The sequence below is a fragment of the Cydia fagiglandana genome, chromosome 26 (assembly GCF_963556715.1).
Source record: "Cydia fagiglandana chromosome 26, ilCydFagi1.1, whole genome shotgun sequence".
NCBI lineage: Eukaryota > Metazoa > Arthropoda > Insecta > Lepidoptera > Tortricidae > Cydia > Cydia fagiglandana.
In genome coordinates, this window is record NC_085957.1 from 10,220,597 (window position 1) to 10,248,568 (window position 27,972).

The window sequence follows — 27,972 nt, forward strand, 5'->3', positions numbered from 1 at the left end:
CCGTGACGTCACGATGTAATGTTTCATATGAATTCCATATTAGCAAATCGTTTTGACAGTTCTAAAAAAGTAACTGACTTGACTAGTAGGAAAATACCCTACTTAAAGCAATTTTCTGTCCTCCGGCCGGAAAGTGTCAACTGTGCTATCAAAATCGTTGCAGACTTTTCTTGGTGTAACTCTTGGCCTAATAAGGAATGGTTTGTGTCAGGGTCCCGGCGCGCCGCCCGCGCTCGCCCGGCGCCGCGCGCGACTCCGGCCCCGACAGGATGCCTCCGAAGGTAGCTATATATTTATGGCTTATATACAGTGAAACCTGGTTAATTGGCACCTGGATAAATGGAAAACCTCAATAATTGCAATTAAAAGTCCGGTCCCGGTCCCTTGAGACCAAAAGACCTCTATAATTGAAATTTTTGAACCTCTATAATTGCAATTTAGATTTTAGGGCTTTTCGTAATTTTGCCTCTGTAATTGACCACATCGCAACTAAGACCTCTATAATTGACACAGTGCTAAAAAAATCCGATATTTTTGCTCTTCTTTTTACCATTATTTTTGAAACGAGTCTTACTTATTACCTCTGTAATTGAAATAATGTAGTTGTAGACAGCAGGAACAATATTTTAATAACAATGATCATTTATTTTATTTATATCTTCATCAAGAATTCAATTTATTTATTAGGTATCTATCACAGCCTGTAGTAGGTGAAATAGTTTTGATTAAATCAAATACAAAGTATGCTTTTTACATTCCAATAAAGCTTTCTTCTACAATTCAAGGGAATTTTTTAAACCCATATGATTAATAAGAAAATAAAGTAGTAATTAATGTAGTGTAAAAGTGCAAGTATAGACAGAAGCTATATACAGACCAGAAACCCAGAACGTAAGCGTGTAAATCTACTTTCAATGGTTATTTGCACCTCCATAAAAGAAATTTGTCAGAACGCAACCTCTATTAATGAAAACCTCTATAATTAACACAACGATTTTTTTAACCTCGTTAATTGACACGACCTGCTTAAATGAAAAACCTGGTTAATTGACAAAAAATGGCCGGTCCCTTGATATTGCAATTATCCAGGTTCCACTGTAGATGGTGCGAGAATGATACATAGCAGTACTTAACCGATTTATTGATTGTTGTTGTAGTGTATGCGATTATGCGAGCAGCTTAAATAGCATACGTACGCCGTCTCGTGTGTCCTTGTGTTAGCGGCAAAGCCATAAAAAAGAGCGGTCCCTGTCAATGGTACGATGGCCGCGGGCTGTGCGTCTGTTGTTGTGGAAGTGAAGTTATATTGTGTTTGCGAGGGCATTGCCGAGCTGGTGTTTATCTTTAGGTGTTACATAGTTACATAACTACTTATTTAACAAATACTATACAGCCCTGCTAAGCCGAGTGGCGCTATCTCAAAAGAAACTATAATAGTTGTTATACCCTGACAAGATTTTATTCGGCCTTCGCCATGTTGCGGATTTTCGGTGGTACTAAATTATTTTACTGGCAAGGAGAGTCTTTGACAACAGACCTTGTTTTTGAAGTCATCGTATGTCACCGATCCATACAAGTACAAAAGATTTCGCCATTTAAAATCGATTTTACCACAAAATATAATAAATCATTTTATAAATTATAATATAAGTAAGTATATCGTCGGCGTCGCGTAGTACTTATATTATAAGCTTAGCTTAGTTTGGGGCTAGGTCGATCTGAGTAAGATTGTCCCCAAATGAGTCTGAGTAATTAGTATGCGATACTATAATTTTCCCACCTTCCAGAAATTCGGTCCTCCGGGGAGCGCGTCCGCCCCGACCCCCGCCGCTAGAGCCAACGCACGCAACGACGATAGGGGTCGTCCCGACAACCGTGGCGACAACCGTGGCGACAACCGTAGTGACAACCGTTGCGACAACCGTGGCGACAACCGTGGCGACAACCGTGCCGACAACCGTGGCGACAACCGTGGCGACAATCGTGGCGACAACCGTGGCGACAACCGCGGACGCTCGGACAACTGGGGGCAGGACCGCGGCCGTCCGGATAACCGGGAGCAGGACCGAGGCCGCTCGGATAACCGAGGCCGCTCGGACAACTGGCAGGACAACAGAGGGGATAATCGGGGCAGATTCAACCGCTCGAATGACGGTAATTTATGTTTTTGTGATCCTAATATTTAATATATCGTTAAATATAGTGTGACATACAGTAGAATCCGTTTATTATGACTCCGCTTATGGTCCCCCCCCACATCTGGCGTCTTTCGAGCGTCGGCGTCTACAATTCTATGGCCGACGTCGACGCAACGTCGACGCAGCGTCGACGCAACTGCGCAGCGACGTCATTTTCCATAGCGCTGGACCGACGCCGACAGACGACGACGCTCGAAAGACGCCAGATGTGGGGGGGCCCTATACTGACCAACCGCTTACTATGACGTAATTACTGTGCGAAGTTTGGTTTTTATATAAAATTCTTTGTGACAAATTCGGATAAGATGACTTCGCTTATAGTGACAAACCGCTTACTATGACCTAAAAATCCTATTTCCATGAAATTATGTCCGGTTATACTGACACATTCGCTGGTTTTCGTGGCCGTCACCACGTCTTTCCCTTCGAGGACGTTTGGTGCGTTCGTGGCGTGTAAGGTATTTTAGTTTTACAAGTTGATATTTGTTACAAGTTTAATAAATCTCATTTCTCATAAAGGAATTTGAGATTAATTTGGAAAACAACAAAAATAAGAAGTTGTACAAGTATGTTTTATATGACATCCGCTTAGTATGACGTTTTTGTCACTTCCCTTCGATGTCATTATAAGCGGATTCTACTGTAATTATAATGGTAGAAGTTAAATAAAATGGAACTATACTGCAAAACGTAATTCAAGACCAAAAAAGTAAGACAATGTTGCCACTGCAAAATTTGTTTGTAAAATAGTAAATTCTTTTTGATAAATAATCACACTAAGATAATTTATTTATTACTAATTTTCTTAGAGAATATAACCAAACGGAGTGGTCATTAACAGGCGTTCCCCTCTGTCGAAAATAGGCGGCCAATGGTCGACGACATGTCAACCAAATGTATGGACTGACATTTATCTGACATGGCTATGTTTACGTTACGTATACATTTGATGTGCCCTCCCCCGCAAAAAACGGCAAACTATTTTGTACCGAAAATTATAGACATGGCGTCTCCGTAGGTTATATCCTCTAAGCTAATTTTACTCCTACGATTTAAAAAAGTTCTTTAATTTATTTTTTTGTACATAAATACAAGACGCGCTAGTAAAAGAGTGGCAACATTTCTTACTTTTTTGGTCTTGAATTACGTTTTGCAATTTAAAAAAAAATCCATACTAAATTGTTGTCATGTTAAGTGTGTCACTTTACGTCAAAAATGTGACAGTTACGTAAGAAGTGGCGCCCTCATTTATTTTCTACTATTTTATGTTGCTCTGTAAAATAAAGTCAATTTAAATTACGATCCATATTTTCTTCCAGGTGACGACAACAGGTCAAGACCCAACGACAGAAACAAAGACACCAGTTACTTTGGCACCAAGAACCAGGAGAGGGATGACCGACTAGACACACGCCCGAGGAACGACGTATCACCTGATGGAGGCCCCAGGAAGTCGAGACAGCAGTCGGGAGGGTTTGGCAAGAAAGATGACGAAGACTGGGGCCGTAAGTATCTTTTGTATTTTGGGTGAGGAGATACTCAAAATGGTATAATTTTGATATACACATACGAGCCCCGATGCATATGTTTTCGTCTAGTAAGAGCATTTTTTGAGGTTCTCGCGTTTGTTCAAAAATAATGTTTTTGTTTAAAAATTACTAATATTTAATGCTTATACTAATGTAATTTAATTTTATATGGTAATACTCTGCAATAACTAAATCCAAATACAAGAAATGCCGTTTGTACTGAAAGAAAAAAAATGATGATTTTTTATTTTTTTATTGACAGGTAGGATTACAACATATGTGAAAAGGGCTATTACTAGGGAAAGCAATAGGGCTCTGCCAATGTATTGACAATTTTGTTTCGAGCCCATGCATGCAGCAGTGCTGTGAGAGAGGACAATATGATTTAGACAACGTTTTTGAAAAGTCCTTTTTTTCAGCAATAAAAGTCTCATGCAATTTTATTATACGATCAAAATAAACTACATTAAACATTGCTATTATGGTTCCCATTACTGGGTCATTATATGTTCATGTGTAAAATTTATTAAAATAAACAAAATTGTTGCGTGGAACTAGACGAAATAATTTGCATCGGGGCTCATACTATGCAGCATAAAAACATATTTTAACGAAACTAAATAATTTGTATGAGTTATGGAAATAAAGAGGCTATACATAATAATAATAATGTAGCGAGGTAAGCGATCTTGACTATAATCTGTATCTTTAGGTATTTAAATAAAAGTAAACAAAATGTACTCTCAAATGGCTTCTTAAGCCAGTTGAGGGTGACGTAGGCTTGTGTCAGTCACGCGGTTCGCGAGTCTCGGAAGAGAGTACCAGGTCAAGAGTATATTATTATACCATGCCTGGAACCCATAGTACAAGCTTTGCTTATAGTTCGTTTTTTTAGCATTAGAAATAAGGTAAACAATCTTGATGTGTCTTTTAATTGAAAACCACGTTTTAAAAATAAGTTACGGCAAATATGTAACAATTTATGAATCTAATACGATCATTTATATTCTTCTGGTTACAAAAGTAATAGTTACTGATTTTTAAAAAGCGTTTATCAATTAAAAGACATGTCAAGATCGCTTACCTTTACTCAAGTTCTTTCTAATGCTAAAAAAACGAACTATAGTTTGGGTCTAGGTTTATTTGTGTAACTGTAAGATATCCCCTAATATTATTTCTTGAAATGAATCAGTATTTACTCAAGGCCCGATCTAGCTTGGCTGACTACTTTTTAGGGTTCCGTACCCAAAGGGTAAAACGGGACCCTATTACTAAGACTTCTCTGTCCGTCCGTCCGTCCGTCCGTCCGTCCGTCCGTCTGTCACCAGGCTGTATCTCGCGAACCGTGATAGCTAGACAGTTGAAATTTTCACAGATGATGTAATTTCTGTTGCCGCTATAACAACAAATACTAAAAACAGAATAAAATAAAGATTTAAATGGGGCTCCCATACAACAAACGTGATTTTTGACCAAAGTTAAGCAACGTCGGGAGTGGTCAGTACTTGGATGGGTGACCGTTTTTTTTTTGCGTTTTTTTTTTTTTGCATTATGGTACGGAACCCTTCGTGCGCGAGTCCGACTCGCACTTGCCCGGTTTTTTTACTTTCATAGAGCTCATTTATGTTTTTCAGCGAAACCCGAGAAAAAACCCGAGGAGCTTAAGCCGACGTTCGGCTTCAAGCCGAAAACGCCCGCCGTCCGTAAAGAGGAGCCTAAAGTAGAGCCCAAGGTTGCTTCCACCCCCGCCGCTCCTACCCCCGTCGCCGCCGCCGCCGCCGCTCCTAAGGCCGCTCTAGTGCCTAAGAAGTCAGTATTTAATATGTACAACTTAAGAAAATAGCCTATTTTACATATTATATTTAGGTTAATTTTGTAATTCAGGGACCGTGCAAGTTTACATGGTCCGCCATCAGACCTAAATCATAACCAGGGGTGCGAAACTCCTCTCTTTGGGCAAACTCGGCTCGGTTCGGCTCAACATTGCTCCGAGCAATTATTAGGGTTGACACAAGATGGCTTGAATTTTGACAACCCTAATTAGCCGAAAGGGATAGTGCCATATATTAGAAAGGGACAGCATGATTCGACCCTCAACCGCTGTCAAACTTTGGTTTTGTAGGCAATTTCCTTTCAGTACGGTAATACTATTATTTATTATGTGGTCTAGTGTTAACATTTGCGTTGTTTTCAGCTGCGTTATCGATCTGCTGTCGGTCAACGACACCTTCGTCCTATCAGCCGACGCGACCGCCGAGAGCTGCGGCAGCGGCGACGGCTACGTCGGCGTCACCATGCACACAGACTATTCGGACAACTACGAGCGCTTGCTGGACCCGTTCGGGCAGGCTTGTGAAGCCAGCGAGGCGTTCGAGTGAGTAACTGAGTAACACTTGTGTAATATACTGTACTTATGGGGGTACAGACACTATTCGGACAACTACGAGCGCTTGCTGGACCCGTTCGGGCAGGCTTGTGAAGCCAGCGAGGCGTTCGAGTGAGTAACTGAGTAACACTTGTGTAATATACTGTACTTATGGGGGTACAGACACTATTCGGACAACTACGAGCGCTTGCTGGACCCGTTCGGGCAGGCTTGTGAAGCCAGCGAGGCGTTCGAGTGAGTAACTGAGTAACACTTGTGTAATGTACTGTACTTATGGGGGTACAGACACTATTCGGACAACTACGAGCGCTTGCTGGACCCGTTCGGGCAGGCTTGTGAAGCTAGCGAGGCGTTCGAGTGAGTAACTGAGTAACACTTGTGTAATGTACTGTACTTATGGGGGTACAGACACTATTCGGACAACTACGAGCGCTTGCTGGACCCGTTCGGGCAGGCTTGTGAAGCCAGCGAGGCGTTCGAGTGAGTAACTGAGTAACACTTGTGTAATGTACTGTACTTATGGGGGTATAGAGACTATTCGGACAACTACGAGCGCTTGCTGGACCCGTTCGGGCAGGCTTGTGAAGCCAGCGAGGCGTTCGAGTGAGTAACTGAGTAACACTTGTGTAATGTACTGTACTTATGGGGGTACAGACACTATTCGGACAACTACGAGCGCTTGCTGGACCCGTTCGGGCAGGCTTGTGAAGCTAGCGAGGCGTTCGAGTGAGTAACTGAGTAACACTTGTGTAATGTACTGTACTTATGGGGGTATAGAGACTATTCGGACAACTACGAGCGCTTGCTGGACCCGTTCGGGCAGGCTTGTGAAGCCAGCGAGGCGTTCGAGTGAGTAACTGAGTAACACTTGTGTAATGTACTGTACTTATGGGGGTATAGAGACTATTCGGACAACTACGAGCGCTTGCTGGACCCGTTCGGGCAGGCTTGTGAAGCCAGCGAGGCGTTCGAGTGAGTAACTGAGTAGCACTTGTGTAATGTACTGTACTTATGGGGGTATAGAGACTATTCGGACAACTACGAGCGCTTGCTGGACCCGTTCGGGCAGGCTTGTGAAGCCAGCGAGGCGTTCGAGTGAGTAACTGAGTAACACTTGTGTAATGTACTGTACTTATGGGGGTATAGAGACTATTCGGACAACTACGAGCGCTTGCTGGACCCGTTCGGGCAGGCTTGTGAAGCCAGCGAGGCGTTCGAGTGAGTAACTGAGTAACACTTGTGTAATGTACTGTACTTATGGGGGTACAGACACTATTCGGACAACTACGAGCGCTTGCTGGACCCGTTCGGGCAGGCTTGTGAAGCCAGCGAGGCGTTCGAGTGAGTAACTGAGTAACACTTGTGTAATGTACTGTACTTATGGGGGTATAGAGACTATTCGGACAACTACGAGCGCTTGCTGGACCCGTTCGGGCAGGCTTGTGAAGCCAGCGAGGCGTTCGAGTGAGTAACTGAGTAACACTTGTGTAATGTACTGTACTTATGGGGGTATAGAGACTATTCGGACAACTACGAGCGCTTGCTGGACCCGTTCGGGCAGGCTTGTGAAGCCAGCGAGGCGTTCGAGTGAGTAACTGAGTAACACTTGTGTAATGTACTGTACTTATGGGGGTACAGACACTATTCGGACAACTACGAGCGCTTGCTGGACCCGTTCGGGCAGGCTTGTGAAGCCAGCGAGGCGTTCGAGTGAGTAACTGAGTAACACTTGTGTAATGTACTGTACTTATGGGGGTACAGACACTATTCGGACAACTACGAGCGCTTGCTGGACCCGTTCGGGCAGGCTTGTGAAGCCAGCGAGGCGTTCGAGTGAGTAACTGAGTAACACTTGTGTAATGTACTGTACTTATGGGGGTACAGACACTATTCGGACAACTACGAGCGCTTGCTGGACCCGTTCGGGCAGGCTTGTGAAGCCAGCGAGGCGTTCGAGTGAGTAACTGAGTAACACTTGTGTAATGTACTGTACTTATGGGGGTATAGAGACTATTCGGACAACTAGGAGCGCTTGCTGGACCCGTTCGGGCAGGCTTGTGAAGCCAGCGAGGCGTTCGAGTGAGTAACTGAGTAACACTTGTGTAATGTACTGTACTTATGGGGGTATAGAGACTATTCGGACAATTACGAGCGCTTGCTGGACCCGTTCGGGCAGGCTTGTGAAGCCAGCGAGGCGTTCGAGTGAGTAACTGAGTAACACTTGTGTAATATACTGTACTTATGGGGGTACAGACACTATTCGGACAACTACGAGCGCTTGCTGGACCCGTTCGGGCAGGCTTGTGAAGTCAGCGAGGCGTTCGAGTGAGTAACTGAGTAACACTTGTGTAATGTACTGTACTTATGGGGGTACAGACACTATTCGGACAACTACGAGCGCTTGCTGGACCCGTTCGGGCAGGCTTGTGAAGCTAGCGAGGCGTTCGAGTGAGTAACTGAGTAACACTTGTGTAATATACTGTACTTATGGGGGTACAGACACTATTCGGACAACTACGAGCGCTTGCTGGACCCGTTCGGGCAGGCTTGTGAAGCTAGCGAGGCGTTCGAGTGAGTAACTGAGTAACACTTGTGTAATGTACTGTACTTATGGGGGTACAGACACTATTCGGACAACTACGAGCGCTTGCTGGACCCGTTCGGGCAGGCTTGTGAAGCCAGCGAGGCGTTCGAGTGAGTAACTGAGTAACACTTGTGTAATGTACTGTACTTATGGGGGTATAGAGACTATTCGGACAACTACGAGCGCTTGCTGGACCCGTTCGGGCAGGCTTGTGAAGCCAGCGAGGCGTTCGAGTGAGTAACTGAGTAACACTTGTGTAATGTACTGTACTTATGGGGGTATAGAGACTATTCGGACAACTACGAGCGCTTGCTGGACCCGTTCGGGCAGGCTTGTGAAGCCAGCGAGGCGTTCGAGTGAGTAACTGAGTAACACTTGTGTAATGTACTGTACTTATGCGGGTACAGAGACTACTCGACAACTACGAGCGCTTGCTGGACCCGTTCGGGCAGGCTTGTGAAGCTAGCGAGGCCTTCGAGTGAGTAGCACTTGTGTATTGTTTAGTCAAAAAACTTAATTTCCGTGCCATTTCGTACCTGGACTCAAATGAAATATATAATCAATATGAAAGTCGCTAGGGACTTCATACTATTGTGACTGTGACGAAATGGTACTGAATTAAATTCTTTGACCGTACTACGATTTTAATAAAATTTTATTGAATTAACGCCATTAGGGAGGGACGCCAGCGTCGAGGTCGCGATCTAAGATAGGTTAGATCTTGCACTGTTTAATTATGGTGTTATTTCAGGCCATTACCCGGCGACTCGTTCGCGTACCTGGATGCGTCAGAAGGCGCATGGTACCGCGCTCGTCGCCTGTCCCCCACACGCGCCGCGCTGCTCGACGCCGCGAGGGTCGTCACACTAGCGCCGGGCGACACCTACCGTCGCCTGCCGAAGGACTTCGCTGTTCTACCGGAGTTCTGCGCGCACCTCAAGAACGATAAAGTCCAGGTATCAGGCTCCACTGATGAGTAGATCTGTCCAGTAACACGCGTGTCTAGTAGCGTCGGTGTCCCACACGCGCCGCGCTGCTCGACGCCGCGAGGGTCGTCACACTAGCGCCGGGCGACACCTACCGTCGCCTGCCGAAGGACTTCGCAGTTCTACCGGAGTTCTGTGCGCACCTCAAGAACGATAAAGTCCAGGTATTAGGCTCCACTGATGAGTAGATCTGTCCAGTAACACAGGTATCTAGTAGCGTCGGTGTCCCACACGCGCCGCGCTGCTCGACGCCGCGAGGGTCGTCACACTAGCGCCGGGCGACACCTACCGTCGCCTGCCGAAGGACTTCGCAGTTCTACCGGAGTTCTGTGCGCACCTCAAGAACGATAAAGTCCAGGTATCAGGCTCCACTGATGAGTAGATCTATCCAGTAACACAGGTATCTAGAAGCGTCGGTGTCCCACACGCGCCGCGCTGCTCGACGCCGCGAGGGTCGTCACACTGGCGCCGGGCGACACCTACCGTCGCCTGCCGAAGGACTTCGCTGTTCTACCGGAGTTCTGTGCGCACCTCAAGAACGATAAAGTCCAGGTATTAGGCTCTACGCGTATCTAGTAGCGTCGGTGTCCCACACGCGCCGCGCTGCTCGACGCCGCGAGGGTCGTCACACTGGCGCCGGGCGACACCTACCGTCGCCTGCCGAAGGACTTCGCTGTTCTACCGGAGTTCTGCGCGCACCTCAAGAACGATAAAGTCCAGGTATCAGGCTCCACTGATGAGTAGATCTGTCCAGTAACATGCGTGTCTAGTAGCGTCGGTGTCCCACACGCGCCGCGCTGCTCGACGCCGCGAGGGTCGTCACACTAGCGCCGGGCGACACCTACCGTCGCCTGCCGAAGGACTTCGCTGTTCTACCGGAGTTCTGCGCGCACCTCAAGAACGATAAAGTCCAGGTATCAGGCTCCACTGATGAGTAGATCTGTCCAGTAACATATGCGTACTACGTTAAGAGAAAAGATGACCACCTCTCTACACAAACTTTCCTATTTTCCTCTCCAGATATTAACATTTATAGAAATGTTTACACAATTTGATGTATATTGACCACAGCTATGCCCCTTCGTTTAACTTTTATCTATATTCTACGACCAAAATGCTCACACGTGTCTGAACATGCCTCTATTGTCAAGGCGTTTAAATCTGAAGTTTCTTAGGCTCATTGTAAGCGTTTGCAAAATAAAAACCGGGCAAGTGCGAGTCGGACTCGCGCACGAAGGGTTCCGTACCATAAAGCAAAAAAAAAAAACGGAAAAAAATGCAAAAAGAAAACGGTCACCCATCCCATCCCAAGTACTGACCACGCCCGACGTTGCTTAACTTTGATAAAAAATCACGTTTGCTGTATGGGAGCCCCACTTAAATCTTTATTTTATTCTGTTTTTAGTATTTGTTGTTATAGCGGCAACAGAAATACATCATCTGTGAAAATTTCAACTGTCACGGTTCGTGAGATACAGCCTGGTGACAGACAGACGGACGGACGGACGGACGGACAGCGAAGTCTTAGTAATAGGGTCCCGTTTTACCCTTGTCCTTCAAAATTACCGTTCCAGTAGGTCCTAACTGTTGTATTGTGGAATGTTTTTCTTTGTGCGTGACATAGAGAAAAAGTTCTCGTACCTACCATTGTTTGGGAATTTTCTTAAGCATCAGGATTGAACATCTAATTATTCTGAGTTGGAAAAACCTAAAAAAGTCCGGATAGTCTGTTTTCAATATTTTATTTTAATTGCTCAAATCTTTAACTTTCACTAAGTGCTACGGGTTACGCTCGTACCGCGTAGATACGGTTTCGCCGTATGGAGTGTGAAATCCCTACGAACAGTGTACCCGACAGTCGGGTTATCGACCCTGAATGTGTTAATAAAAACCTTTGTATGTTCCGACAGCTAAAAGACCAGGTGCAATGCACTATAGTGTCTAAATCGGGGTCGACCCTCAACGTGACCCTCACCAACCTGGAGACAGGCGCCGCGCTCGGCACCGCCACCCTGCAGCGCTGGCTGCCGCCTGTGGATGCTCCGGCACCTGCACCCGCTGCAGCTGCTGGTACCCAGCCTGCTGCACAGGCCAGTGGTGAGTAGGCTCAAGGCGGACTTTATATGTTCCGACAGCTAAAAGACCAGGTGCAATGCACTATAGTGTCCAAATCAGGGTCGACCCTCAACGTGACCCTCACCAACCTGGAGACAGGCGCCGCGCTCGGCACCGCCACCCTGCAGCGCTGGCTGCCGCCTGTGGATGCTCCGGCACCTGCACCCGCTGCAGCTGCTGGTACCCAGCCTGCTGCACAGGCCAGTGGTGAGTAGGCTCAAGGCGGACTTTATATGTTCCGACAGCTAAAAGACCAGGTGCAATGCACTATAGTGTCCAAATCAGGGTCGACCCTCAACGTGACCCTCCCCAACTTGGAGACGCCCTGCAGCGCTGGCTGCCGCCTGTGGATGCTCCGGCACCTGCACCCGCTGCAGCTGCTGCTGCCCAGACTGCTGCACAGCCCAGTGGTGAGTAGGGTCAAGGCGGAAACAGTGGCTCAGGTCGAACAGTGGCTGAGTCGTTCAAATATCGCCTCTTTCGTGTTGAAATTAGGTTGAGTGCGCCACTGTACCCGTCCTTTTTCTACCGAGCCCCTTTCTACACAGTTATATCCTCCTAAGGCCCAGCTATTTAAATGAAAAAACGTAAATTTGCTGGTAATATTTGAACCTATAATGTAGGAAATAGAGTTGAATTTGCGTTGTTGGAAAATTTTACGAAACAGCAATAGCGACTATGTTCCAATTGAATAGGATTTAAATTTTATCGAACTGAAGAGGTACTCACATCCACTCACATGCTTGATATTTTTCAGTGACCTATTATTATAATAAAATAAGGGTGACAGCTGGTAGCTACAGTTACCAAAAGCATGTGAGTGGCTATATAGTTCGTTTTTTTTAGCATTAGAAAGAATTTCGCAGAAGTAAGCTTGTGGTTCCAAATCCGACACTTTTAGCAGTAATAATTTGAAGTAAATTATATGTATTGACCATGCTACATTAGATAATTCAATAATTATTAACAATTAAAGAGCCTGATAAAAACTGCACGCTTGCTTCTGTGGAGTTCTTTCTAATGCTAAAAAAACGAACTATAAGTAGGGCCTTAGCAGGCTCTTTATATACGTATCCCCACTGATCAGAATTGGGTGAGCTTAAATACCAATTGTTTGCAACAAGTAGTGTATTATTTCTGGTTGTGGCGTACGTTTTTTTTGCGGTTGGTTTTGTAATTTGTGGTTAATAAATGTATGAAGTAAAAATTTTACATAAAATAACGCCGTTGTATTTTTTAAATCATTTTATTAATATTTAATAATATAATCCCAAAACCTTCTTTTCAACGGGAATGCAGTTATATTATAGCCACCCTCACCCACCCAGCGGGAAGTCGGAGGAGCAATTATAGTTCGTTTTTTAGCATTAGAAAGAACTTGCAAGAAGGTAAGCGATCTTGATATGTCTTTTAATTGAAAAACGCTTTTTAAAAATCAGTAAGTATTACTCATGAAAGCAGAACAATATACATGATCGTATTATTATCGTATGTATTTCTTCTTCTTCTTCTATTAGATTCTAAATTGTTACATATTTGACGTAACTTATTTTTAAAATGTGTTTTTCAATTAAAAGACACATCAATATTGTTTACCTTATTTCTAATGCTAATAAAACGAACTATAAACAAGTGAATGCTTAAAGACTAAAGTTTTATTCAATAAACACGTAATTTATAGCTATAAAAATAGCAAGGTTGCATTATTACTTACATATGAAGTTGTGAATTACTTACTATATGATATCCGTGTCCAGGGTCGTCGGAGCCGCCGGCGGTGACCCGGCCGGCGGTGACCAGCGGCGGCGGCTACGTGGTGGTGGACGCCACCGAGCCCGGCCGCGTGTTCGTGCGGCCCGCGGCGCGCGCGCAGCAGGGGGAGTTCGACGAGATCGTCTACGAGGTGGCGCTGTACGGCGCCGCAGGTCGGTCACTGTCACTTAGGCACTGGTCCCACCGCGAGCTAGTAAGCTATGAGCTAAGAGACACGGCGATATTTATAGTTACTCGCCCAGCGGTGAGCTATAAATATCGCCGTGTCTCTTTTATTTACACGGGAGTGCTTATCTTTTGTTCGTGTTTATAGCCGATAGCTCATAGCTTACTAGCTCGCGGTGGGACCAGTGCCTTAGGCCCTCAGCGCACGACGCCGTGACGTAAGATACGCGTAAGCGTATCGTATCGTATAAGCATATATAAATGTGTGTAATCTATTTTTCGGTTTATTTTATGTTTCTTTCCTTTATGTTTCTTTGTTTTATTTTTGTCTGTTACCTTCCGTGATTATTTCTCACTTGATGGTCTCATCGGAATATCAGCGCTGAAAGTCGCCAGCAACATGCTGAGATGGGACCATTTCGTGACACTTTATTTTTCACTGTTTCTATGTATGTCTATTGTCTGTGTGTTTACGAATAGAAACCGATTCTATTCTTTTCTATCGTAATACGCGCGTACAATACAATGATAGCGCTACGAGCAGGAACAAGTTCAAACAAGTCCGCACACAAGGCGTAGTCGTAGCCGTATAAGGTTTCTCGTAAGCGTAAAGAACTTTTGACGCAAACAGAACGATTGCACTTACGCGACGCTTGGTGCTCAGAACTCGACGCGTTTCGTACTAATCGTACTCGTAACGATTTAATGATACGCTTACGCGTCTCTTACGCTTACGCTCCGTGCGCTGAGGGCTTTAATTGCAACATTTAATCAATAAGGAATCAATTTCTAGTACAAATGATTATTTATTTATTTATTTGTAATTTTTATTTTGTATTTTTTTTTGTTTTGTTTTTTTTTTTATATATAAAATTATATATTTCCCCTATAGAAGACACACCGCGACTGAAAGAGTTGCCAGCGGCGGGACAGACGGTGGTGGCGCGGTTCACGGACGGCCACCACTACCGCGCGCTCGTCCAGCGCGTCAGCTCCAAGCACAGGCGCTGCCTGCTCGAGTACATCGAGTACGGTGAGTGCTTTCACAACTTATATATACTTATGTATAGTTGGTCAAAACAGTTTGTCAGTAAGAACCAGGAAAACTATACTCATCCTTTTCTTTTGGGTGCTAGTACTAGTTTAAGACAAAGATAGTATGATTCTCTCTGTCTATGATTGAAATGAGACAGTCCTTTGACTAACTATAATTAACTTATATGAATAAATGATTGCACACTGTCATTGACCGCTGTCATCATGGACGGGATAACAATGTAATGACACGCGAGCGATAGAGGTTCCTATCTTCCTATCTCTAGGCGGGTCAATCCACGAATTTCCTCTCGTGCTGAGCGTCCTTCCTTTAGTCAAATTGCTAATAAATATAATATGTTGTTCGCAGGCAACGCAACGGTCGTAGAAGACCTGGAGTCCCTCTGCCCGTGTCCCGATAAGTTCTCCCTCGCCGCCCGCCCGACGCTCACCTCGCACGTGACGCTTCAGATGAAACAGGAGGCCTTCTCTGACGCTGCAACAGCATACTTGGACAAGCTGAAGGATGACGCCACAGTGCTGACGCTGGTGAGTGTTGTACAGTAGGGCACTATATGTCGCACGTCACACATGACGCTGCTGGACGCGTCGTCTGACGTCGCCACCGCCAGCGCAATGATCGTGGAAGACCTGGAGTCCCTCTGCCCGTGTCCCGATAAGTTCTCCCTCGCCGCCCGCCCGACGCTCACCTCGCACGTGACGCTTCAGATGAAACAGGAGGCCTTCTCTGACGCTGCGACAGCCTACTTGGACAAGCTGAAGGATAACGCCACAGTGCTGACGCTGGTGAGTTGTACAGTAGGGCACTGTATGTCGCACGTCACACATGACGCTGCTGGACGCGTCGTCTGACGTCGCCACCGCCAGCGCAATGATCGTGGAAGACCTGGAGTCCCTCTGCCCGTGTCCCGATAAGTTCTCCCTCGCCGCCCGCCCGACGCTCACCTCGCACGTGACGCTTCAGATGAAACAGGAGGCCTTCTCTGACGCTGCGACAGCATACTTGGACAAGCTGAAGGATGATGGCACAGTGTTGACGCTGGTGAGTGTTGTACAGTAGGGAGCTGTATGTCGCACGTCACACGTGACACTGCAGTCGGCGGACTCGCGCACCAAGGGTTTCGTTTTACGCAAAATAACGGCAAAAAAATCAAGTTTGTTGTATGGGAGCTCCACTTTAATATTTATTTTATTATTTTTAGTATTTCTTGTTATAATGGCAACAGAAATACATCATCTGTGAAAATTTCAACTGTCTGGCTATCAAGGTTCATGAGATACAGCCTGGTGACAGACAGACAGACGGACAAAGGAGTCTTAGTGATTTTCTTCTTCTTCCTCGGTCCTTCATTGCTGAGGATCGCGTCCATGTATGCTACGTCTCCACAGTGTGCGATCATAAGCCATATGAATCACGCACTGCATGTTGCCGCCAACCACCCCCTTCACAACATCAGACCATCTCATGGGTGCTTTTTCTCGCGCTTGCCCTCTATTTGTGTTAGAGTCTTAGTGATAGAGTCCCTTTTTTAATAAGTATCTCTTCCACAGAGCATTCCATCCGGCGAGAAGACCGGCCCCAGTAAGACTCCCGTCCGCCTGACCGTGACGGAGTCCAATGAAGATGTCAACCGCACTGTAGACTCGCTGTCCATGCCAGAGTGGCAGAAGATACTGGAGCGGGGCGGGGATGTGCTAGGTCAGCGGTTCTCAAACTTTTTTGGTGACGGAACCCTTTTGGAAAGCGAAATATTTGACGGAACCCCAAATTAAAAATTTTCGTTCGTCACTGTGGACCAGATATACCTATAGAAGTGCTGGTTTTTTTCTTATTATTAAAAGTATTTTCGCGGAACCCCAACAGAGGCTTTGCGGAACCCTAGGGTTCCGCGGAACACACTTTGAGAATGTCTGTGCTAGGTAATACATGTTCTACAGAGCATCCCTTAACACCGGGCCCAGTAAGACCGCAGTCAACCGCACTGTGGGCTCGCTGGAGAGGAGTGGAAGATACTGGAGCGAGGCGGGGATGTGCTAGATACATCTTGACGACCGGTCTGGCCTAGTGGGTAGTGACCCTGCCTGCGAAGCCGATGGTCCTGGGTTCGAATCCCAGTAAGGGCATTTATTTGTATGATGATACAGATATTTGTTCCTGAGTCATGGGTGTTTTCTATGTATTTAGGTATTTGTATATTATATATATCGTTGTCTGAGTACCCACAACACAAGCCTTCTTGAGCTTACTGTGGGACTTAGTCAATCTGTGTAAGAATGTCCTATAATATTTATTTATTTATTATTTATTTATTTATTATCTTCCACAGAGCATTCATAAAGCTATTTTTCTGCATCAATTTTAATTGTACTAAAACAACAGATGTTACACACAAATTGGTGTAACCAAACCGACATTTATAGTTTACAGTCAGCAGCAGAAGTTGCTAAGCGGGCCAGGTGTTCACAATGATCTTGACGCGACTTAAGAGAATAAGAGCGTGTCAAGGTATTTTGGAACCGCCCGCCTAGCAATTTCTGCTGCTGACTTAAAACAGCCTGAAATTGATTTTTATCCATTATTGTCTCCAGAAACGGAAACGTTCCACTTCAACCACGTCACATTCGTAGACCCACCAGCAGCAGGTGGCGAGATGGTGATCCTGGACTGCAGCATGCTCGAGCACGCCATTGTGTGCGGCCACCACAAGAACGCGGAGCACGCGCGCAAGGCCTTCGCTCTCACTCCCCAGGTATGTCGCTCTCTGTCTCACAGTCTCACCACATCACATACTGCACCCAGCGTCAGGCGAGATGGTGATCCTGGACTGCAGCATGCTCGGGCACGCCATTGTGTGCGGCCACCACAAGAACGCGGAGCACGCGCGCAAGGCCTTCGCTCTCACTTATCGCTCTCAGGTACGTGCCTCTCTGTCTCACAGACGTAAAAAAACGCTTTAACGTAAAAAAATCCGCATCGAAATCGGTTCTTCTGCTAGAGGAGAGCTTCGATTCCACAGAAAGACATTGGCTCCAATAGTAATTTGTTTTACAAGGGGGCAAAGTTGTTGTTTAACCGCTCGTGCTAATGTTGATACCAGAGCAAGCGAAAGATTCCAAAATTCGCTACGCTCGCTACGCTCGTGGTTCGAAAAATGAAATCTTGAGCGTTGCGAGGGTTTTAAAGCACGAGGGTTAAACAAAATATGCCAAGTGTAACATAAAATTTTTCACCACATACCCGAAGCAAATACACGGTGTAACATGAGCAAACCGAATAATTTTAACCACGCATTTCTGAGGTCAAAAGAAGGAAAAATGTAACATGAGTCAATTTCGTCAAAAAAAAATTTTTTTTTTGTTTTTTCAATTTTTTGAATGTATTTGTACATAAAAAATAAATGTTATTGGTAAACTTGTCACTTTGCATTAGTTTTTACAATATTTTTCGTAAAACCTGCTTTTTGCAAAGTGTTACTTGTCACTTTTTGACATCTTTCGATAAGGATATTTAGACTATGTCCCATAGCTGCAACCAGAGATGGGCATTTCGTAATTGATTCCTGATTCCACGATTACTCGAAATTACTTTGTAATCTGATTACCGATTCCCAGATTACTTTGTAATCTATAATACCGAATTACTAAGTACAATTCCATTTGAGGAATCAGGAATCAGTTTTTCTAATATTACAATTCCTAGTAATTGGAATCATTGTCGATTCCTCATTACAGGAATGCATTACTTGATTCCTTTCAGATTACATTTTGTACTTCTACTATCAAAAGTACATTTCGATAGTAGATATGTATAGATGTTGTGAATGTTGGCTTACTAGATATAGATGCACCTTATTTGAATCAGGTGAGCAGATTTCGAAAATGATGACAGTTTTGGAATCCAACATGTCTGCCGTGCAGTTTGACATAAAAGTCGTCATGGGTGTCGTTTTATAGGTTTCAGGGAGTGCCAGTTTTGAAAATAATGACAATTTTGGAATCCGACATGTCTGCCGTGCACTTTGACATAAAAGTCGTCATGGATGTCGTTTTATAGGTTTCAGGGAGTGCAAAATGCGAAAATGATGACAGTTTTGGAATCCGACATGTCTGCCGTGCACTTTGACATAAAAGTCGTCATGGGTGTCGTTTTATAGGTTTCAGGGAGTGCCGGTTTTGAAAATAATGACAGTTTTGGAATCCGACATGTCTGCCGTGCACTTTGACATAAAAGTCGTCATGGGTGTCGTTTTATAGGTATCAGGGAGTGCCGGTTTCGGAAATAATGACAATTTTGGAATCCGACATGTCTGCCGTGCACTTTCACATAAAAGTCGTCATGGGTGTCGTTTTATAGGTTTCAGGGAGTGCCGGTTTTGAAAATAATGACAGTTTTGGAATCCGACATGTCTGCCGTGCACTTTGACATAAAAGTCATCATGGGTGTCGTTTTATAGGTATCAGGGAGTGCCGGTTTCGGAAATAATGACAATTTTGGAATCCGACATGTCTGCCGTGCACTTTGACATAAAAGTCGTCATGGGTGTCGTTTTATAGGTTTCAGGGAGTGCCACTTTCGAAAATGATGACAGTTTTGGAATCCGACATGTCTGCCATGCACTTTGACATAAAAGTCGTCACGGGTGTCGTTTTATAGGTTTCAGGGAGTGCATAATGCGAAAATGATGACAGTTTTGGAATCCGACATGTCTGCCGTGCACTTTGACATAAAAGTCGTCATGGGTGTCGTTTTATAGGTTTCAGGGAGTGCCAGTTTCGAAAATGATGACAGTTTTGGAATCCGACATGTCTGCCGTGCACTTTGACATAAAAGTCGTAATGGGTGTCGTTTTATAGGTTTCAGGGAGTGCCGGTTTCGAAAATAATGACAGTTTTGGAATCCGACATGTCTGCCGCGCACTTTGACATAAAAGTCGTCATGGGTGTCGTTTTATAGGTTTCAGGGAGTGCCACATTCGAAAATGATGACAGTTTTGGAATCCGACATGTCTGCCGTGCACTTTGACATAAAAGTCGTCATGGGTGTCGTTTTATAGGTTTCAGGGAGTGCCAGTTTCGAAAATAATGACAGTTTTGGAATCCGACATGTCTGCCGTGCACTTTGACATAAAAGTCGTAATGGGTGTCGTTTTATAGGTTTCAGGGAGTGCCGGTTTCGAAAATAATGACAGTTTTGGAATCCGACATGTCTGCCGCGCACTTTGACATAAAAGTCGTCATGGGTGTCGTTTTATAGGTTTCAGGGAGTGCCACTTTCGAAAATGATGACAGTTTTGGAATCCGACATGTCTGCCGTGCACTTTGACATAAAAGTCGTCACGGGTGTCGTTTTATAGGTTTCAGGGAGTTCCGGTTTCGACATGTTTTGGATTCCAAAACTGTCATCATTTTCGAATTCTGCACTCCCTGAAACCTATAAAACGACACCCATGACGACTTTTATGTCAAAGTGCACGGCAGACATGTCGGATTCCAAAACTGTCATCATTTTCGCATTATGCACTCCCTGAAACCTATAAAACGACACCCATGACGACTTTTATGTCAAAGTGCACGGCAGACATGTCGGATTCCAAAATTGTCATTATTTTCGAAACCGGCACTCCCTGAAACCTATAAAACGACACCCATGACGACTTTTATGTCAAAGTGCACGGCAGACATGTCGGATTCCAAAACTGTCATTATTTTCGAAACCGTCACTCCCTGAAACCTATAAAACGACACCCATGACGACTTTTATGTCAAAGTGCATGGCAGACATGTCGGATTCCAAAACTGTCATCATTTTCGAAAGTGGCACTCCCTGAAACCTATAAAACGACACCCATGACGACTTTTATGTCAAAGTGCACGGCAGACATGTCGGATTCCAAAACTGTCATCATTTTTGAAACCGGCACTCCCTGAAACCTATAAAACGACACCCATGATGACTTTTATGTCAAAGTGCACGGCAGACATGTCGGATTCCAAAACTGTCATCATTTTCGAAACCGGCACTCCCTGAAACCTATAAAACGATACCCATGACGACTTTTATGTCAAAGGGCACGGCAGACATGTCGGATTCCAAAACTGTCATTATTTTCGAAACCGGCACTCCCTGAAACCTATAAAACGACACCCATGACGACTTTTATGTCAAAGTGCACGGCAGACATGTCGAATTCCAAAACTGTCATTATTTTCGAAACCGGCACTCCCTGAAACCTATAAAACGACACCCATGACGACTTTTATGTCAAAGTGCACGGCAGACATGTCGGATTCCAAAACTGTCATCATTTTCGAATTCTGCACTCCCTGAAACCTATAAAACGATACCCATGACGACTTTTATGTCAAAGTGCACGGCAGACATGTCGGATTCCAAAACTGTCATTATTTTCGAAACCGGCACTCCCTGAAACCTATAAAACGACACCCATGACGACTTTTATGTCAAAGTGCACGGCAGACATGTCGGATTCCAAAACTGTCATCATTTTCGAAATCTGCGCCCCCGAAAACTTATATGATACAGTTTCACACAAAAAGTGTATTTATGGCTGGGAGAAGAACGATCAAAAGTATTTTGACACCGAGTAATGTAATTTAGTCTGAACAATATTACGTAATCAGATTACTGGAGTAATTGATTACGAAGGAATCAGGATTACACTTGTACTTAGATATATTCAATTCCAAAGGAATCAAGTACGCAAGTAATCAGCGGATTTGATTCCAGTAATTTCGATTACCAAAGGAATCGATTACTAAGGAATCATGATTACTGTAATGTAATGTGTAATTTAATTCCAAAAGGAATTGATTACGCCCAACTCTGGCTGCAACATCACCATCAAAAGGGCCTTTTAGACTATGTAACAATAACAACTTGATTCTTTTTTAATGATTAAGATTATTTTCAACATTTTAACTCTACTTTTATACTCCACTGAGGTTTACTGTGAGTATTATTTCTAACTTAACCCTTAAATTTATTCAGTTTTACATATTATGTATGTATGTATGTATAACACTTAACAAACTAAAACCCGTTCTGAGCCATGCCGGGTCCAAAGGTCCCCATCACACTAGCAGCGTTACCCCGCTGTATGGCGATGGAGACCTGTTGGACAAGCCATGACTCAGAACGGGGGTCATTCCCCTTTTCTCTGAGGCGCTTTCCAAGTTCCCTGAAAAGCTCTCGTGCCTCCCGTCCCCAGGGCCCAGCTGTCTCGACATAATAAAATTAATATTATCTCTGAAACTAGGCGAATTTCAAAAAAGTTTGGATGTCATTTTTGTCTTTAAATATGATCAGGATTCAGGAATACGCTGTTAAAATTATTCGGTTTCCTCATGTTACACCGTGTATTAAATGTAAAATTCGAACTAAATCAAATCCAAATTAATGTTATTAAATATTTATCATCATTTAAAAGTCAATTCTACCAGCAAACATAAGAAAACTCAAAATTTGCATTTGATTACTTATCCAGTATCCTCCACCTGTGAATAAAATGCAACTCTGCTATCAGTTTTTGAAGTGCAAAGTAAGCCTTTCCGAGCTGGTGTGGTGAAAATATATGGTTATAAATACAATGGGCGATGAAAGCGTGCATTGAAATAAAATTTCTGTTTAATATTTCAGCTGCAAGAATATTGTAACAGCGCGCTAGCCAAGGACCCGTACCTGCCGAAAGCCGAGGAGCTGTGCATCGCGATGTGCCCTATCAGTGAGTCACGTGGTTACACTCTCGTGTAACTCATAAAGTTTGCAGGGCAGTATAGTAAGCCCTGCTAATTTCCTAGGATAGCGGTGCCATCATATAGCGGCCGACTCCATACTAAATAATACGGCTAAATATGGATGTCGTAGTATGGGTATCCTAGGAAATCAGAGCATAAGCCAAAGAGCGCTATGTCAAAAGAAAATTAATTGCTAACCTATACTTTAGTTTTTATTACTGAGAATTCTATTTTCAAAATCATTTGTTCTTGAGATAGCGCTACATGGCTTAGGAGGGCAGTATAGTTGGTCAAGCCAATTTGTAAGTCAGTAAGAACCAGGAAAACTATACTCATCCTTTTCTTTTGAGTGCTTGTGTAAGACAAAAATAATATGATTCTTTATGTTTATGATTGAAATGAGACAGCCCTTTGACAAACTATAATTGTAAAACACGCTCTGTCCACGTGGTCCTACTGCCTTTGTCCTACCAATCAGACCACATGAACTTTTTATCCGCTGGTCCAATTAATCGGACTACAGTCGCCATCAGATATATCGGAGCGGCCAAGGTGTTCACAATATCTGAACACGCACTCTAACGCATTGACAATAGAGGCGTGTTCAGATATTTGTGAACACCTTGACCGCTCCGATATATCTGATGGCGACTGTACCAGGAATTTTAAAGGCTACAAATATAATGACCACCAAAAAATACTTTGGTACCCTAAATAAAAAAATCATGCTTACCAAAAAAAATTACTGAACACCAAAAAAATAAGGCCTAAAATTACAAATGTACCACCATTTTAATTACGACTGCACTTTAAATTGTATTCGAATACCAAATATATTGAATGATTACCAAAAATCATTAACCTTTTGGCCGCCGGACCTAGTCCGCAAAGACGCTCACTCACACGCCAGAGCAAATTTTAAGTAAACAACTAATAAAAAGTTTAGGGATTGCAAATAGTGATATCGATATTTACAATATTATGGTAAAAATCTTTTTAATTTAGCTTTGTTCTTATCCTGTTTTAATTTCATTCCAAATTGCCAAAATTAAACATATGTTTTACACCCGAAAATGTTTAAAATATAGGGATTTAACATAAAAAACAACCACTAAACAATGTCGATTCAAGACGTGATATCGCCGCACTAGGCTGTACGAGAAGTCTTTTATACAAGACAACGGCGCCCATGGACTGCCCGCAATGCAGACCGACAAGGACTTTCCGCGCGGATCAAGTAATAATAGTCTCTAGGTCAACGGCGTAAGCGCTTGTCGGTACGTAAACTTTATTGGCGTAACGTTAAAGCTGCGCATCATGTGTCGATAAAGTCAATATACCGGAACTGTTTTAGTGAAAATTACACGTGGGTTGAATTTTTAATGAGTGAAGATATTATTCCGGAATTAGAATCTATCATTATAATTTCAGTTTGGTTTACATTAATCTATAGGTAAACTCTTATCAAAAAAACGTTCAACGACTTGTTACAAAAAAATTACACATTAACTTCAATGTTATAACAATAAAAGTAAAATCTGATAAACAGGTATGTCCCTGTACCACACTTGTGCGAAGCGGTCGCTGCGGTGTATCCCTTCCCACTAAGCTATAAAATAACATCAATTAATTTTTTTATTTATCTCTTCTGCAATTAAATAGTCCACAATCTACAATGGCAAATTTACTTGTCTGACTCTACTTTATAGAGCTAAAGAAGCTACCTGAACTTTAAATATAGTTATGCCTACCTGACTCTCGTTCTACGTATTCTAGTAAGTAGTTACCTACTATTCGTTGAAAAAAATTGGCGTTTAACAAGTGTTCAAATACTTAGATAAAAACATATTTCTGACTTTATATTTACTTTAAAAATTCCCATATCGAGTTAACATTCCCATCCCTAGCTGTCTTTTATACAAGACAACGGCGACGAGGAACATGAAAAATGTTGAAAATTGGAGCAATTTTTTTAAATGCCTTATTATAAAAGAAGGGATTTATATAGCGGCTTAAAAAGCAAATAAATGAAAAAACAAAGACCTTAAATATGAACACGAGTGTAAATGAAATTGCAATTGTTATTATTTTCACATTAACTCAGTGGTTGAATTTGTGTCTTGTATACAAGACGACGGCGCCAGCGTATCGTTCTATCGTTGTCTTCTATACCGGACAACGGCGGTCAAAGGGTTAATGATCACCAAATCTTGAAGACCAAATAAATGCGATATTTTCACCTAAATAAACCACTATGATACCAAAAAATTTATACATATTACCAAATAAAGTAAAATGATGCCAAAATTACTAGCCCCTCCCGCTCAACCCCCGTACCCCGCACCGCATAACTTAGGTAGGCATACTGAAATGCTACTAGAAAAGTATGTTAGGTTAGGTTTGTACTGCTATCAGTTAAGTGGGCTAGGTTAACACTGCGACCCTTACAGAAACGAATTGCTACTAGAAAAGTAGGTTAGGTTAGGTTTGAACTGCGACCCTTACAGAAACGAAATGCTACTAGAAAAGTGGGTTAGGTTAGGTTTGAACTGTGACCCTTACAGAAACGAAACGCTACTAGAAAAGTGGGTTAGGTTAGGTTTGAACTCCGACCCACACAGAAACGAAATTCTACTAGAAAAGTGGGTTAGGTTAGGTTTGAACTGCGACCCTTCCAGATAAGAAATGCTACTAGAAAAGTAGGCGACCCTTCCAGATAAGAAATGCTACTAGAAAAGTAGGTTAGGTTAGGTTTGAACTGCGAACCTTACAGAAACGAAATGTTACTAGAAAAGTGGGTTAGGTTAGGTTTGAACTGCAACCCATACAGAAACGAAATGCTACTAGAAAATTTTGCTTTGCTTTAATAGGATAGCAAGATTTAAAAATTTGGTTATAATTTTACATTAAAATGGAGTTCTAATTTTGGTGGTCATTTACTATTTTTGGGTTTACAATGATTATTTTGGTGTCATTTTATTTAATAGGATAGCACGATGTAAAAATTTGGTTATCAATTGACATTAAATTGGGGTTTGAAATTTGGTAATTATTTACAATTTTTGGGTTAATAATGATTAATTTGGTGTCATTTCCTTTAATAGGATAGTAAAATGTATTAAAATTGGTAATCATTTCACATTAAAATGGTGTTATAATTTTGGTGATCATTCATTATTTTAGGGTGGTAAAGTAGATTTTTTTGGTATTAAATTTTATTAAATCTGGTGATCAGTTAAATAGCAGCCAATTTTAAAAGGGAATATTAGGCAAAGCTCTGCGTAGGTGGCACCATTAGCACGGTGCCCTATTGATATTCCGAGAAAAGTTACGCCGATTTTTGTTTCGCCGACAACGATTCGCCGACGGGTTCTTTGGCAGAGTAACGATCTCATTACGCATAGTAGTCGTTTGCGAGAGTAGTCAATAAGCAGAACATTGATACGCATATTTACTATTCGTAGAATAATCATTTAGTAAAGTACTGTCATAATTACTCGAGAAACCAATCGTCGAAACACAATAGGTCGAATGTTCATTTGGCATTAATATTGACTAGAAAAACTTCTCTCTAATTTATTATTTCACATACTCGTACTACTCGTAGTACCTATACACTGACAAATAATGACTGCGAAACGATGTTCGGCGAATCGATGATCTACTAAAAGTTTCTCGGAGAATCATCAGGTACCCCATTAGCACATACAGTAAAACAAACCTCATTGACATCATCAATGACACATCGCACGTCACGTCAATCGCATGGCCTGCCGCGAAACACGACTATCGAAAGTTCGGTTTCTATCTTTCTATCACTCTTGTTTATTCGATGGATAGAGAGGTAGATAAAAAAATCCCGATTGTCGCGTTTTGGTAGGCCACCTGTAAACAAACCGCCTTGGTGCATCAATGTCATAGTGAAAACTTGTCAAAAAACTGTTTAAGGCTTAGTATACTCTATGGTGGCGCTGATGGTATGGTATGGTGGTAGTTACTAAATAAATTAGTGCTGCACTCTGGCGGCAGAACATTGCAGTAATACTCCCTTTTCCACTTGCACGAGTTTGTCTCACACTTCTAACATAATAAATGAATCTTTGAATCGTACTGAATGTCGTGATTGGCAATTGTATCGTTTACTTACCTAACTACTCCTAGGCCTGTACCACTTTCTTACCAGTACTTGGCCTTTACAGAGAAGCAGTGGCTCCGCGCCGTGATGAGTCAACAACTTGGCGGTCCGGGCGGCGCCCAGGCCCAGGTCCTGTTCTACGACTACGGACACATGCCGACCGTACCCGTCTCCGCGCTGCGCAAGATGATGCCTGAGTTCGCGCGAGACATCCCCGCCGCCGTCTGTACCCTGGTTATCAAAGGTTAGTGCACCAATTGTACGTTAGATGGCGCTGTACCGGCCGGTGGAAATCCTACATCGCGCTGTTAAGATTTTTCCTAGGATAATAGGGTTGGGTGATGGATTTTGTGTACTGTCCTTGTGGATCGCTTGGACTTACGAGTGGGAGTGGCAGTAGTTAAATGGTTTCGTGGGGTATTTGTTGAGAAGTATTATGACATCGAGAACAATTAGGAATTAGGGGGGGGGGGTTTCGGGGCCCTACCACCATCCGCTGGGCCCAAGTCAACCTCACCTGCTCGCGGTCCCCCTGCTGACAAACGGACGAGGCTATGGCGAAACGGCTTCTCCCGGCTCTGCCCGGGTTGCGCGGGTCAGATGGTAGTCGTCGCCGCGTGTAAAAAGCCAAAACACCAAACAAAAATGGAAAGTCGAAGAAGAAAACGCACCACGGATAGGGCGCCGCCGCATAACGGCGCGCAGGGGATCGCCCTACCCCTGCGACAAGTGGGCGAGGGCTACCGGGTCAAGGGCGGGCTCGGCCAAAGACGTTAGCCCGAAAGGTCCGCTTTGCCACGTGGAACCTTGGCACGCTGTCCGGGCGTTCCCGCGAGCTAGCCGACGTACTCGCCAGGCGGAGGGTGGCAGTGGCATTCCTGCAGGAGACTCGATGGAAAGGCAACAGGTCCCGGAACATCGGGAATGGATACAAGCTGATGTACACGGGCTCTCCGAGTGGGGACAACGGAGTGGGGGTGGTGCTCTCTGAGGAGTTCAGGGATAGCGTTTTGGACGTAAAGCGTATAAGCGACCGCCTTATGGTTGTGGAGGTGCTTATCGAAGGGGTCGTGACCAATTTGATAAGTGCCTACGCCCCACAGGCCGGTTGTAGCGATGCGGACAAGGCGATGTTCTGGGAGCATTTCGGGGAACTGCTGCAAAGCATCCCGTTGTCGCAGAGTGTTGTTGTGGGTGGCGACCTGAACGGTCATGTGGGTGAGAAGTGTGAGGAGTTTGGGCGTGTCCACGGTGGTTTTGGTTTCGGGAGCCGTAACCCCGAAGGGGAAG

The 27,972-nt window shown here is 43.8% G+C and overlaps 1 protein-coding gene across 1 annotated transcript; it reads left to right on the forward strand.

The window, feature by feature from the left end:
• Nucleotides 1–15,663: 15,663 nt before the first annotated feature.
• LOC134677367 (uncharacterized) lies at nucleotides 15,664–27,059 on the forward strand. Its single transcript, XM_063535802.1, has 5 exons — nucleotides 15,664–15,834; nucleotides 16,344–16,491; nucleotides 17,382–17,542; nucleotides 22,450–22,534; nucleotides 26,747–27,059. The coding sequence occupies exons 1-5, from the start codon at nucleotides 15,664–15,666 to the stop codon at nucleotides 26,929–26,931; spliced, it is 750 nt and encodes a 249-aa protein (XP_063391872.1). The 3' UTR covers nucleotides 26,932–27,059.
• Nucleotides 27,060–27,972: the final 913 nt, after the last annotated feature.

What these genes read in the sequence shown, in the direction of transcription:
- LOC134677367 (XM_063535802.1), top strand. Translation starts at nt 15,664, where the DNA reads ATGATCGTGGAAGACCTGGAGTCCCTCTGCCCGTGTCCCGATAAGTTC. An exon ending in CCTTCGCTCTCACTCCCCAG is followed by an intron (nt 17,543 to 22,449) that starts GTATGTCGCTCT and finishes TTAATATTTCAG; the next exon opens with CTGCAAGAATATTGTAACAG. An exon ending in CATCGCGATGTGCCCTATCA is followed by an intron (nt 22,535 to 26,746) that starts GTGAGTCACGTG and finishes TGGCCTTTACAG; the next exon opens with AGAAGCAGTGGCTCCGCGCC.